This window comes from Lontra canadensis, unplaced genomic scaffold, assembly GCF_010015895.1.
Source record: "Lontra canadensis isolate GAN:19392208 unplaced genomic scaffold, GSC_riverotter_1.0 scaffold58, whole genome shotgun sequence".
Classification (NCBI taxonomy): domain Eukaryota; kingdom Metazoa; phylum Chordata; class Mammalia; order Carnivora; family Mustelidae; genus Lontra; species Lontra canadensis.
In genome coordinates, this window is record NW_022631052.1 from 9877042 (window position 1) to 9891009 (window position 13968).

The 13968-nt window shown below is 47.3% G+C and overlaps 1 protein-coding gene across 1 annotated transcript; it reads right to left on the reverse strand.

Moving 5' to 3' along the window:
- Positions 1 to 244: 244 nt before the first annotated feature.
- HCAR1 (hydroxycarboxylic acid receptor 1) lies at positions 245 to 2064 on the reverse strand. The gene has a single exon (XM_032876389.1). It carries the CDS (start codon positions 1548 to 1550, stop codon positions 537 to 539), a length of 1014 nt encoding a protein of 337 aa, XP_032732280.1. The 5' UTR covers positions 1551 to 2064; the 3' UTR covers positions 245 to 536.
- Between the last annotated feature and the right edge of the window lie 11904 nt (positions 2065 to 13968).

A 13968-nucleotide genomic window follows, 5' to 3' on the forward strand; every position in this document is an offset into this window, starting at 1 on the left:
TACCCAGGGGCCCTGTGAGGATGACAGTCACCAGGGTCAAGACATCCCCTCTAATGAGCCTCACTCAGTCTGAAATATTGACTTACTCTGGTGTCTGCTTTCTAAAACGAGTAACGAGGTAAGGTCAGAGGTTAGGAAATACCGCTAAGTCATTAAGTTCCCCGACTCCCCTAGAGAGAGAACATGACTGGTTTCCACGCTGACGCCATTTACTCAGCCGTTTCAAACCACACAGGAGCCGAGCTCTTCCCATCGCCCCACCCGATACACACATGCCCCATTTCATGCCCATCTTGTCCCGTCATTGCAGCCGGGTCATAGAAAGGCAACTGACTCACTCCTCAGTTGGAACCTTCCAAAAAGGCATAGTAACCTGCATTCCATTTCCAGATGGAGCGAGAGGATACAGCTAAGGGCGGGCGGTATTTTCAAAAGCCTCTCAGCCCCTTAGCACCAACTCTTTCTAGGTCATCGGTCTGTCCTCCCTGGTTTTGTCTGTCTGCCTGTTTCAGGGCCATCCCGTACGTTTGGAGATCTTACTGCCTGTTGGATTGGCTCTGGACGCTGTTGGCCACGCTGACACAACTCTTGCGACAGAGGCTTGAAATTGGCATCTCTTCCGGGCTCTGGGTCTCGGAGCGTCCTGGCCTCTTGGGTCTCAAGCTGCGGATTTTGAGCTTGGTGTAGAACTTGGGGAACGAGGGACTCGAAAAATAATACACCAGGGGGTCCAGCATGCTGTTCATGTAGGTGAAGCTGAGGGTGACGTGGAGGGCTACGTGGACAGAGGGGTCGCAGGCGCTTGAGGGCACCGTCCAGAGGAAGTAGAGTCTGGCCGACACGCTGGGCAGGTAACACGTGACGAACACCACGGCCACCACCATGATGAACCGGGTGGCCTTCTTCATCCGGGTCTGCCTGGCCAGCCGCCGCCTCTGCCTCAGGCTCCAAACAATCTTGAAGGAGCAGAAGAGGATGATGGCGAGGGGCAGGAAAAACTCTAGCTGAAACATGATGTCGTGCCAGCCGTTGGCCGACTCCATGATGAAGCTCTCGCAGGATATGGTCTTCTCATCCACGCACAGATGGTTCTCCATCAAAAGATAGACAGTCCCCAGGATGACCATGGCCCAAAGGGCACATACGATGCCAGCTGCGGTCCGGTTGGAGATGGCGTTCACCACGTGGTGGGGGTGGACCACTTTGAAGTACCTGTCCACGGCCACCACGGTGAGGAAGAGGATGCTCCCCGCCCTGTTCATGGCCAGCATGAAGAGGGCCACCCGACACGGGATGTCCTCGAAGGCCCACTGCCTGTGTCTCCAGTAGTAGTCCGTCCGGAAGGGCAGGCAGATCATGAGAAGGAAGTCGGCCACGGCCAAGTTGAAAAGGTAAATGGTGCTCGGCTTCCAGGTCTTCATGTAAAAGCAGAAACCACACAGGGCGACACCATTGCCCAGCGCGCCGAGCACGAAGGCCAGGATCAGCAGCGGTGGCATCACCTGAGAGATGGGGTTCCCCTCGATGAGGCAGCACGAGCCGTTGTCCATGGTGGACAGAGGACGGGCCGGGTGGCCCCGGGAGCCTCCCCCCGCAAAGACACAGATGCTCCCTGAATGCCACCCACTCACCCGGCCGCTGGTTTTCTGACTCCTTCACCCCTGGCCTCCGCGGGTCCCGACTGCACGTGTGGGTGGACGCAGCCACCGCTAGGCGACCTTGGACTTCAGCCAGGAGATGAGAGACTCCGGAGGCCCCTTCTGGGCAGGCTGTCCCACGCTACCTGTCTCCCCTGCAGGTGAAGCACGGAGCACGGCCAGGCTTTGACAGGCAAGTGGTCATTTCTGGGGAGCGGCTGGCGGGTTTGGGGAGATTCATGCCCTAGAGCGGGCGCTGGGTCCAGCCCCAGGACGGTTTTTCTTTCCAGCCCCACTCCGGCTGTGCAGACTCCTGTGCTGGGGAGCGTGCAAAGCTGCCCAGAAGGCACGAGAAAAGGTTGTTTGTCCTCCCTCCCTGTGGAGAAATACAAACATTTCCTGGAGCCGTTCTGGGCCTCTGCCTTTGCTTTCCTCCCCTAACCTTTTGCCTGACTGCCCCGTCCTCTCCCCATCCCATGGGGCTCTCCCCCGGACGGTGCCCAAGGGGGGAGGCTCTGCTCTGTCCACAGCTCCTCAGGGTCATTTCCTCTGCCCACACCCAAAAATACGGCACTCAAAGCTCAGAAGGGTCTGTGGAGGGGAAAAAAAAAAAAAAAAAAAGCTCTGAAAACAGCACTTGTTGAGTGTTAGAAAAATTCTGTGAAATGCATCTGCTTTCCTGCCCTCCATTCATGCCTCCTGCCTTTTGCATCCTTCCCTGGGTCCAAGCGACAGGGTTGCTCAACCAGCAAGACCATGCAATGGATCCGAAGCCACCTCTCCCGTGTCTACCTCCAAGCAACTAACTCTTAGGGACCCAGTTCCTCTCTCTGCTGTTTGCAAAAGAGGATTTGGCTCTGAGTTTCCCCCTGGCTGTTCAAAAAAGCCAAATACCAAGTGATAGATACGCTTTTAATTTTAACTACGTGCAGAGCCCATTGGTGGGGTGAATGAGGGTTGGGCAGTTAGTCAAGGAGTCTATCTCTAAAATAATCACGGTAAAATTAGACTGCACCCAAGAGCAGAGCCTTTGCTAAAACTTCCTCTCCTCGGGCTTTAGAGGTGATCTGTCTGCCCTGGGCCTTTCAGCTCCCAGCTTAGGAAAGGGGTGCGGGGGCAGGAAATGCATTGAGAAAATGCATATACTCCTTCTTCCAGATGACGATTTTTTTTTTAAATATTTTATTTATTGGGACGCCTGGGTGGCTCAGTTGGTTGGACGACTGCCTTCGGCTCAGATCATGATCCTGGAGTCCCGGGATCAAGTCCCGCATCAGGCTCCCAGCTCCATGGGGAGTCTGCTTCTCCCTCTGACCTTCTCCTCGCTCATGCTCTCTCTCACTGTCTCTCTCTCAAATAAATAAATAAAATCTTTAAAAAAAAAGATTTTATTTATTTATTTGACAGAGAGAGAGCACAAGCAGGGGGAGTGGCAGAGGGAGAGGGAGAAGCAGGCTCCTTACTGAGAAAGGAGCCCAATGCAGGGCTGGATCCCAGGACCTCGAGATGATGACCTGAACTGAAGGCAGATTCTTAATGGACTGAGGTACCCAGGAGCCCCTTTTCAGATGCTGATTATAGCAAAGGTCTTCCCACTGAATCCTGGACTCCAAATCAGCCCAATGACATTCCCCCCACCCCACCATGACTGCTGCCACCTCTCACCTGTGGAAACTATTGAGAAAGTTTCCCGGCTGGTTTCCTTTCCTCTAATCTATTCCCTTTAATCCCTCTCCCACATCACCATGTAATTTTTCTAAAGCACAGATGGGATCATATCCTTTAAAAAACAAAAAACAAAAAACAAAACCCCTCCATTCGCTCCTTGTAAGCGACCGCAGTGATCGCTATATGGCCTGTAAGCCATTCTGCGTTCTAATGCCAGTTGGATTTGGGCCACATGTTTTAAAAACTTAGGACTGTCCTATAAAAACCTGGGTTCCCAGACTTTTTTTTTTTTTTTTAATTGGAAGATCTGGCTGTTCTGGGCCAACAATCCCACGTAATAACAATCAGCTGGAGCTGAGTGTAGCTGTTCCCCTCAGACAGGGTAAGCATTCTCCATTTTGCCCCAAACCCCACCACTCCCTATTACCTGCTGGGCTTCACTCATTTTCGTACCTGATCTCTGTGGGATTTTAAGTTTGCCGCCTCTGCTCTAGGCTGAAGGTCACATTCCTCAGACTGGTAGGCAAGGTCCTTCACAGATGGTTCCCCCACTGCCTTTCCAATGTCATCCTGCTACTTTTTCTCCTCACCCTTCAGCCTCATAACTTCTAATATAAATAAATGTGTCCATTGAACATGTCCATTTAGCTCCCCCATTAATCCAAGAAGCCCTTGGGAGACAAAGACTATGTTCTTGGTGAATTCCTTAATATGGTCAGGCTGGATTTTTCAACCAATGGAACATATTCCTCATTCTGTGTGAGCAGACACTGTCAAGATTCGTGTAAACACGAGTGCTTCCCTCTTCTCAAATGACTAACACGTGCTTTCTTTTTCCACCTTCTTGCCAAGTCACCTTCTCTTTCTCTTTGACTGCAGAATTCTCTGGAAGGCAGAGGCTTAAGGAAGAAAGGTTTCCATTTCCCTGAAAATCTGCTATTGATAATAGGGGAGGCTGTGCATGTGTGGCGCAAGGAGTATATGGGAACTCTCTGTACCTTCCCTTCAATTGTGCTGTGAACCTAAAACCTCTATTTAAAAAAAAAAAAAAAGGAAGAAGGAGAAGAAGAAGAAGTAGTAGTCTGGGGTGCCTGGGTGGCTCAGTGGGTTAAGCATCTGCATTTGGATCAGGTTACGATCTCAGGGTCCCGGGATCGAGTCCTGCATCGGGCTCTCTGCTCAGCAGGGAGCCTGCTTCTCTCTCTGCTGCTCCTCCTGCTTGTACTCTCTCTCTCTCTTTTTCTCTCTTTCTGTGTCAAATAAATAAATAATATCTTTAAAAAATAAAATAGTCTTAAAAAATTCAAACCCAAATTTTATTACTGATCTTATTTTTACTCCCAGCTCCTGATCACAGTGCCTGATGCCGATTGAGGCTTTACTGATTCAAGAATGCATATTCAGCAAATCTGGAAGATGTTTTTGCTAGATGTTTTAGGATCTTCCAAGTGAGGACGATATTATTCGCTGTCTGGAGCTTGCTGTTTACTAGGGAAAATAAGACAGCTACAAAAATAACAATTTTAAAAAGCACATTGAATAAGCAGGTTGAGGTAGTATTTTTCAAAACATAGTAGACACACCACAAATGATATGTGAGGTTATTGTGGATAAGCCAGTGTAATATACACATATATTTTGACTTTGTAGCTACAACTTTACTTTAAAATGTGTTTTGAAAAAAAAAATAGAACTGGTCCACCCGAGCTTTGTGAATGAGGGGAGAGCTGTTAAAATTTGTGGGAGCAGGGGCGCCTGGGTGGCTCAGTGGGTTAAAGCCTCTGCCTTCGGCTCAGGTCATGATCTCAGGGTCCTGGGATCGAGCCCCGCATTGGGAATCTCTGCTCAGCAGGGAGCCTGCTTCCCTCTCACTCTCTGCCTGCCTCTCTGCCTACTTGTGATGTCTGTCTGTCAAATAAATAAATAAAATCTTTAAAAAAAAAGTTGTGGGAGCAGAAACAGAAGGAACAAACATCCCAAACAAACAGGCCGTGTTGAGTGGAGCTGTTTTATGGGGCACTTTGACCTCAGTGGGAGCAGGGAGCCATTCCGGAGTGAGGGACAGCGTGAGGGATCAGAGGAGTGGTTGAAAAAGAGAGAAAGGGGACCAACAGGCTTTTGTCACCCCCCCTTCTCCTGCCCACTCTGGAGCCACAGAGCTGCCCACGGTTGCCCCCAGGAATCCCCCAGGCTCAAAGCCCTCGTGTTCTCTCTCTAGTGTGGTCTGTGGTGAGCCACAGAGTGGGTACTATTGAGGAACGAGGGCCTCCGGATCACTGAAGCCCACTCACTTTAAGTACCAACACTGGAAAAAAAAAACCCAGTTTCTCATCCTCTTCCTCAGATTCCACACCAGACGAAGGGAACTGTTAGCACCAACCACAGAACACAAGCCCTAAGCTTGGCTCCCTTCTTCCTCACGAACAACAATCCCCAGTCTGTCACCCATAAGCCCTAAATCTCTCTTCACCCACGTCACTACCACTTTGGCTGGTCCAGGATTCTAGAGGAATGGGACTGTCTCATGATGGGTCCTCCTCTGACCCGTTGTCTAAAACTCACACCTGATGACTCTTCTCACCTGGCCGAAAGCTCCAGCAGCTTCCTCCCACCCCCCACCCCGTTGTCCTTAGCAGGGCACTCCTGATGACCGACAAGGCACAGCACGAACTGGCCTGGACACTTCCCACAGCAGCTGTACTGTGTTCAGCATCTGAAGGCTGTTCTGTATATACAGGGACTTCTGGGGACATTCTTTGTCCCCCCCCAATCCTGGACAACTCCCCTTTTGTCACCCTCAACCTAGACCAGCATCTGCCAATAGAGCTTTCTACGATGATGGAAATGCTCTGTAATACATATGTAGCTACTGAGTGCTTGAAAGGGGACTAGTGGAACCTGAATTTTCAATATTTAATTAAAGTTTAAAAGCCATATGTGGTTTGTGGCTAGCCCACTTCCTACAACAGCCAAGCTCTCTGTGAAGCTCGCTCTCCAGTCTGGGTTAGGCCCTCTTCTCGGCATCCATACACTTAACCACACAATATTATTATTATTATTATTATTATTATTATTATTTTAAGATTTTATTTATTTATTTGACAGAGATCACAAGTAGTAGGCAGAGGGGCAGACAGAGAGAGAGGAGGAAGCAGGCTCCCCGTGGAGCAGAGAGCCCAATGTGGGGCTTGATCCCAGGACGCTGGGATCATGACCTAAGCCGAAGGCAGAGGCTTAACCCACTGAGCCACCCAGACACCCCACCCCCGGTGTTTTCTGAGACAACATCTCACGTTATATGTGACAGAGGCCGAAGTGGATAATCCAATGGGGGCCGCCTGGCAGGTGTCAGGAGGAGGAACCATCCATGGGGTGGGGTGTTGGGAAGACCTCCTCCCCACCGCATGTCTCTCCCTTACCCCCTCCCCGCTACTGCCATGCTCTGCACACCTCTGATGTGGGATGTGTGCGGTTTTGCTCCCACGTCAAGCAGGGCTCTGTGCCCTCAACTGGGTGTCTCACCGTTCAGCTCCATTGGGACACTAACTGGAGTTAGTATAGACCCTGCAGGTTACAGGCTCCCCTTCATGGGACTGTCCCAACTTCAGATGCCAACTGCAAGTTGTAGGTTCCTGGATTACCCACAATTTCTGTCCGACCTGGCTATGACTTGAGGTTCCCATGACCCCTCTCTTTGGATTCGATCATAGGCTAAAGCAGCTAAGAGAAGTCAGGTAAACACTTGTTTACCAGTTTATGATATAATAAAGGATGTGATAAAGGAAAAAGAAGAACAGCCACATAAAGAAGTACATGGGGTGAGGTCTGGGAGCGTCCCAAGGGCAGGGGCGTCTGTCTTCATGGAGTTGGGGTGTGTCACCCTCCCAGTTCATGGTGGTTCATCAGCCCAGAAGCCCTCAAACCCCATTCCCCTGGGATTTTTATGGAGGCTTCATTGTATAGACAGGATAGATTAACTCCATTTCCAGCCCTTTTCCCCTCTCCAGGGGATGGGTGGGTGAAGGGGATGGGGTTGAAAATTCCAAGCTTTTAATCATAGCTTGGTCTTTGTGGGGACCAGCCTCCATCTAGGAGCTCACCACGAATCACCTCATTAGAACAAAAGACGCTCCAGGAAATTCCAAGAGATTTAGGAGCTTTAGGGTCAGGAACCAAGGGCAGAGAGCAATATACATATTTCTCATTATTTCACAGAAATCTAAGGGTCCTGCTTCCCCAAAATGCCTTTCCCAGCTAGGGCCCTTAGGATGTGACTGAATTAGCTTCCTGGGGCTGCTCTAACAAATTATCATCAGCTGGGGGGGCTTAAAACAGCAAGAGATGTGTTCTCTCCCATTTGGGAAGACTAGAAGTCTGAAATGAAGGTGTCAGCTAGGCAATATTCCCACCAAGTTTCTGGAAAAGCCCTTGCATCTTGCCTCTTCCAGCTTCCGGTGGCTGTCCGTACACCTGTAACTGCATCACCCCTGTCTCAGCCTCCAGGGTCACATGGCCTTCTCTGAGTGCCTCTTAGAAGGACACTTGTCACTGGATTTAGGGCCCAGGTAATCCAAAATGATCTCATCTTAGGATCATTAACTTAATTACACCTGCAAAACCCTTTTTCCAAATCAAGCCATATTCATGGTTTTCAGGGGCGAGGACATAGACCTATCTTTTGTGGCGACCTTACGACCCATAGCCACAGCCCACCACTGCCCAACCCACGGCAACCCACTGACCCTTCCAGTGCCAACGTCTGCATCCTTGAATTCCTTTCTCTACCCAACTATTTCAAAACGTCCTCTCTGGAAGGGAGGAGGAATCACTGAACGAATTTAAGGACTGAATGAATTACCGTATGTTTCGTGTGTGCTGCTCTGCGGGGCTATAGCCCCAGAGAAGGCTGGGTCTTAAAAATTGCGGGTTTTGTCCACGTATACAGTGTAAGAGAAATTTTTTCTTTTCTTTTTTTTTTTTTTTTTTTTTTTTTTAAAGATTTTATTCATTCGACAGAGAGAGACAGCAAGAGAGGGAACACAAGCAGGAGGAGTGGGAGAGGGAGAAGCAGAGTGGGGAGGCCCGATGCAGGGCTCTATCCCAGAACCCCGGGATCATGACCTGAGCTGAAGGCAGATGCCCAATGACTGAGCCAGCCAGGAGCCCCAAGTGTAAAGGAAATTAAAGAGAGAGGGAGAAACTACAGATTCAAGAGCTTCAAGAGACGTATTAACCAATTGTTTGTAACCTGGATCAAGTCCAACCGTTAAGTGTGAGACATTTGGGGAAATCTGAACACTGATTGGCTCATTAAGGGACGATCACTAAATTATTGTCAATAGGATAATAGTATTTTGGTTATGTTTAAACAAATAGCTCCTTATCTTTTAGAAATACTGAAATATGTGAGGGCAAAATGATATGATATTTGGGATGTGGTTAGAAGGAGTCCAACAGGAGGTTAGCAGAAATAAGAAAGGAGAGGTTATGCGTTTTTGATTGTCATAGCTGGATTGTGGGGACATGGACATTCATTGCCTGTTCTCCCTGTTTGTAGGCATTTTCCATAATAAAAGGTAAAAAAAAAAATTGGAAGCAACCTTATTAGTGGGGAGTAAGATGAATTATGGTGACTTCATTCAATAAAGTACAGTGAACTTACTTTTTTAAAAATTAACATATAATGTATTATTTGCTCTGTGAATCATCAGTCTTACACAATTGACAGTGTTCACCATAGCACATACCCTCCCCAATGCCCATTGCCCAGCCACCCCACCCCTCCCACCCCGCTCCACTCCAGCAACCCTCAGTTTTTTTCCAGCTATTTAAAGTCTCTTATGGTTTGTCTCCCTCCCTGGTTTTGTCTTGTTTCATTTTTCCCTCCCTTCCCCTATGATCCTCTGTCTTTTTTCTCAAATTCCTCAAATAAGAGAGATCCTATGATAATTGTCTTTCTCTGATTGACTTATTTCACTTAGCAAAATACCCTGTAGTTCCATCCATGTCATTGCAAATGGCAAGATTTCATTTTTGATGGTTGCATAGTACTCCTATATATAGATATAGATATAGATATAGATATAGATATAGATATAGATATATACTTTATCCATTCACCTGTTGATGGACATCTGGGCTCTTTCTTTAGTTTGGCTATTGTGGAAATTGCTGCTATAAACATTGGGGGCAGGTGCCCCTTCAGATCACTATATTTGTATCTTTGGGGTAAATACCCAGTAGTGCGATTGCTGGGTTGTAGGGTAGCTCTATTTTCAACTTTCTGAGGAACCTCCATGCTGTTTTCCAGAGCGGCTGCACCAGCTTGCATTCCCACCAACAGTGCAGGAGGGTTCCCCTTTCTTCACATCCTCGCCAACATCTGTCATTTCCTGACTTGTTAATTTTAGCCATGCTGACTGGTGCGAGGTGGGATCTCATTGTGGTTTTGATTTGTATTTCCCTGATGCTGAGTGATGTGGAGCACTTTTTCATGTGTCCGTTGGCCATCTGGATGTCTTCTTTGCAGAAATGTCTGTTCATGTCCTCTGCCCATTTCTTGATTGGATTATTTCTTCTTTGGGTGTACTTACTTAAAAAAAAAAAGATTTTATTTATTTGAGAGTGAGTGAGTGAGAAAGAGAGCACAAGCTGTGGAGGGAGGGGCAGACAGAGAAGCAGGCTCCTCGCTGAGCAGAGAGCCCGATGCAGGGCTCGACCCCAGGACCCTGGCATCATGACTGGAGCCAAAGGCAGATGCTTAAACGACTGAGCCATCCAGGCTCCCTGAACTTGTGTATTTACTTAAAAAAAAAAAAAAATCACAGAATTCATTTGTATAATAATCCCTTGGGCCGGGCCCTGTTCTAAGCACCTCTGCTATCCATAGAGAATGAGACTGAGTTATAAGAATTGATCCAGAAAGATGTCCAAGACAGATTGTTAAGTATAAAACAAAAACAAAACACCAAAAATGCCCCTGAATTTGTGTAGCATAATACCATTTTTTTTAAAGATTTTATTTATTGATTTGACAGACAGAGATCACAAGTAGACAGAGAGGCAGGCAGAGAGAGAGAGAGGGAGAAGCAGGCTTCCTGCTGAGCAGAGAGCCCGATGCAGGACTCAATCCCAGGACCCTGAGATCATGACCTGAGCCGAAGGCAGCGGCTTAACCCACTGAGCCACCCAGGCGCCCCCATAATACCATTTTTGGAAGTTAAAAAATCATAGATAGGCCCTTGTACATGGCTGAAAGGAACGTAAAGTAGTTCAGCTGCTGTGAAAAACAATTCAGAATTTCCTCAAAAAGTTAAACATGGAGAAAAAAAAGTTAAATGTGGGCCTACCGCATGACCTCACAATTCCACTCTTGGCTGTATACTCCAGAGAACTGGAAACAGGACTCAGACAAATGCTCGTTCGTGAATGGTCACAGCAGCACTAACCACAGTGGCCAAAAGGTGTGTGATGGTTTCTGTCACGTGTCAACTTGGCTCTACCCTCATGCTTGGTCAAATATTTAAGACGTTCCTGTAAGGGTGTCTTTTGGATGAGATTAACGTTTAAATTGGTGAACTTTAAAAATATATATATTTTAGGGAGCCTGGGTGGCTCAGTGGGTTAGGCCTCTGCCTTTAGCTCAGGTCATGGTCTCAGGGTCCTGGGATCGAGTCCCGCATCGGGCTCTCTGTTCGGCGGGGAGCCTGCTTCCCCCCACCTCCCACCGCCTGCCTCTCTGCCTGCTTGTGATCTCTCTCTGTCAAATAAATAAATAAAAATAAATAAATAAATAAATAAAATATATGTATATTGTATTTATCTGTTTAGAGAGGGAGAGAGAGTGCATTTGTGCACATGTGCAGGAGGAGGGGCAGAGGGAGAGGGAGAGAATCTCAAGCAGGCTTCTTGCTGCATGTGGAGCCCGGTGTGGCGCTGGATATCTCCATCTCACAATTCCAAGATCATGACCTGAGCCCAAACCAAGAGTCAGATGCTCAACCAACAGAGTCATCCAGGCACCCCTAAACTGGTGAACTTTTAAAGCAGACTGCCTTCTGTGACAAGGGTGGGTCTCGCCCAATCAGTTGAAAGCTTTACTAGAACAGAGTCTAGTAGGAGCAAGAAGGAGCAAGAAGGAATTCTTCCAGCAGATGGTCCTCAGACTTGACCACAACATCGGCTCTTCCTGGGGTCTCCAACCTGCCAGCTTCTCCTGACGATTCTGAACTTGCCAGTCTTCACAGTTGCATAAGCCAATTCCTTAAAATAAAGCTCTCTCCAAATACATACACATCCTCTTTGTTCTTTGTCTCTGAAGAACCATGACTAATGCAAGTGGAAACAACCCAGATGTTCATCAACGGATGGGTGGATAGACAAATTGTGGTGGATGCATACAAAGGAACATCATTCCACCCTAAAGACACAAAAAGTAACATATTGTATGATTCCACTCATGTGAAACATCCAGATTAGACAAATCATAGAGACAAAAAGTAGATTAGTGGTGATCAGGGACTGAATATGGGGTAAAATGCAGATTGACTGACTAATGGGTACAGAGGGTTTTTTGGGGGGGCGGTGATGAAAATGTTTTGGACTAGATAGAGGTGATGTTTACACAACAATGTATGAAATGCCACTGAACTGTACACTTTAAATGGTTAATTTTATGTGAATTGCAACTCAAAAAATATGCATACACAATTGAAAAATTTGGAATAGTACATACTCTGGAGTTAGACTGCTTGGGTTTAAAGTTAATACTCCCACTTTTAGGCTGTGAGATTTTACAAGCTACTTCATTTCTCTAAGGCTCAATTTCCTTTTGTGGAATGGAAACAAGGTTACCCACATCATTCTACTATGAAGGCGAAATGAATTAATCTAGGTTAAGTGCTTGGAACAGTGCATAACACAGTGTGGATGCTATATGTGGTCTAACTAATATCTCTATTATTATTATCATTATATGCACAAAGCTATTTTTTTAAAGATTTTATTATTTATTTATTTGACAGACAGAGATCACAAGTAGGCAGAGAGGCAGGCAGAGAGGGAGAGAGAGAAGGAAGCAGGCTCCACACTGAGCAGAGAGCCCGATGTGGGGCTCTATCTCAGGACCCGAGATCATGACCTGAGCCGAAGGCAGAGGCTTTAACCCACTGAGCCACCCCGGCGCCCCACAAAGCTATTTTTTAAAGATTTTTTTAAAAGATTTTATTTATTTATTTGACACAGAAAGAAAGATCACAAGTAGGCAGAGAGGCAGGTGGAGAGAGAGAGAGGGAAGCAGGCTCCCTGCTGAGCAGAGAGCCCGATGTGGGGCTCAATCCCAGGACCCTGAGATCATGACCTGAGCCAAAGGCAGAGGCTTAACCCACTGAGCCACCCAGGCACCCCTAAGATTTTATTTTTAAATATTCTCTATACCCAATGTAGGACTCAAACTTACAACTCTGAGATCAAGAGTCATGCTCTATCCACTAAGCCAGCCAGGTGCCCCCTGTACCAAACTGTTAACAGCACTTTGGAGAGGGGGAAACTTTCATTTTTTTACTATACAGATTTCTATATTGTTTAAGATTTTTTTAGCCCACCATGGGGCTTGATCTCATTACCCTGAGATCATGACCCGAACTGAAATGACCCCTGAGTCACCCAGGTGCCCCACTAATATTTTTTAATTAAAAAAAAATATATATATATGTAAATGTATTGTAACATGACTCTAAACATATTGTAACACGAATGTCAAGAAGCTTTGGGCCCCTTACAGGAGGGAGTGGGGAGGTCTTCGGTTAGACGAAGCAAAGACTGGTTTCACTGCAAACTTAGAGCAATACCCATCATGATAAAATTGTATCATCTTTGCAAATGAGTCTTCCTCTATGTTGAATATTTATGGGCCTCTTGTGGCAGAACTGGTTGTGTCCCTCGTCAGTCCTGCATTGCAAGAGCAAATGACCTTATTAAACATCTGCTTTTGGGAGAAGCAGAACAGGTTGTTCTCCATTAGCCTCTGTCACGACTGACCCCCGCCTATTACTTCAGTCCCCTGCCCTCTCTCCCTTTGAGCAGGGCTTCTGGGACCAAGAGCTCATACGATGGGGTTCTTAGATGCTGTTTTTGCCTTCCCAGCATCCATGTGCCCTCCTTTGGCATTAATGCCCTGACTTCCTTTGGTGATCCATCCATCCCTGAACTTTGACCATCTCTGAGGTTTGGGAGGATTTGGTTCCATCCACCTGGCCTGGCAAATCAGATCATTTCATTCCCACCCCACAGGTGATTGGCTCAGGGTTGGGCACTGGACTTGAAAGGCTAATGATTCACCATCTTAGTCCCTTTGGGCTGCTGTAGCAAAATACCATCAACTGAATGGCTTATGAATTATAGAAATTTATTTCTCACGGTTCTGGAGGCTGGGAAGTCCAAGGTCCAGGTGCTAGCAAGTTCATTGGTGAGGGTCTACTTCCCAGAGCAACAGCGTCCCTCTGCGTCCTCACATGGCAGAACGAGGAAAGGAACGCCCTGGGGTCTCTTTTCTTTTTTTAGAGATTTTTGTGTATTTATTTGACAGACAGAGATCACAAGTAGGCAGAGAGGCAGGCAGAGAGAGAGGAGGAAGCAGGCTCCCCGCTGAGCAGAGAGCCCGATG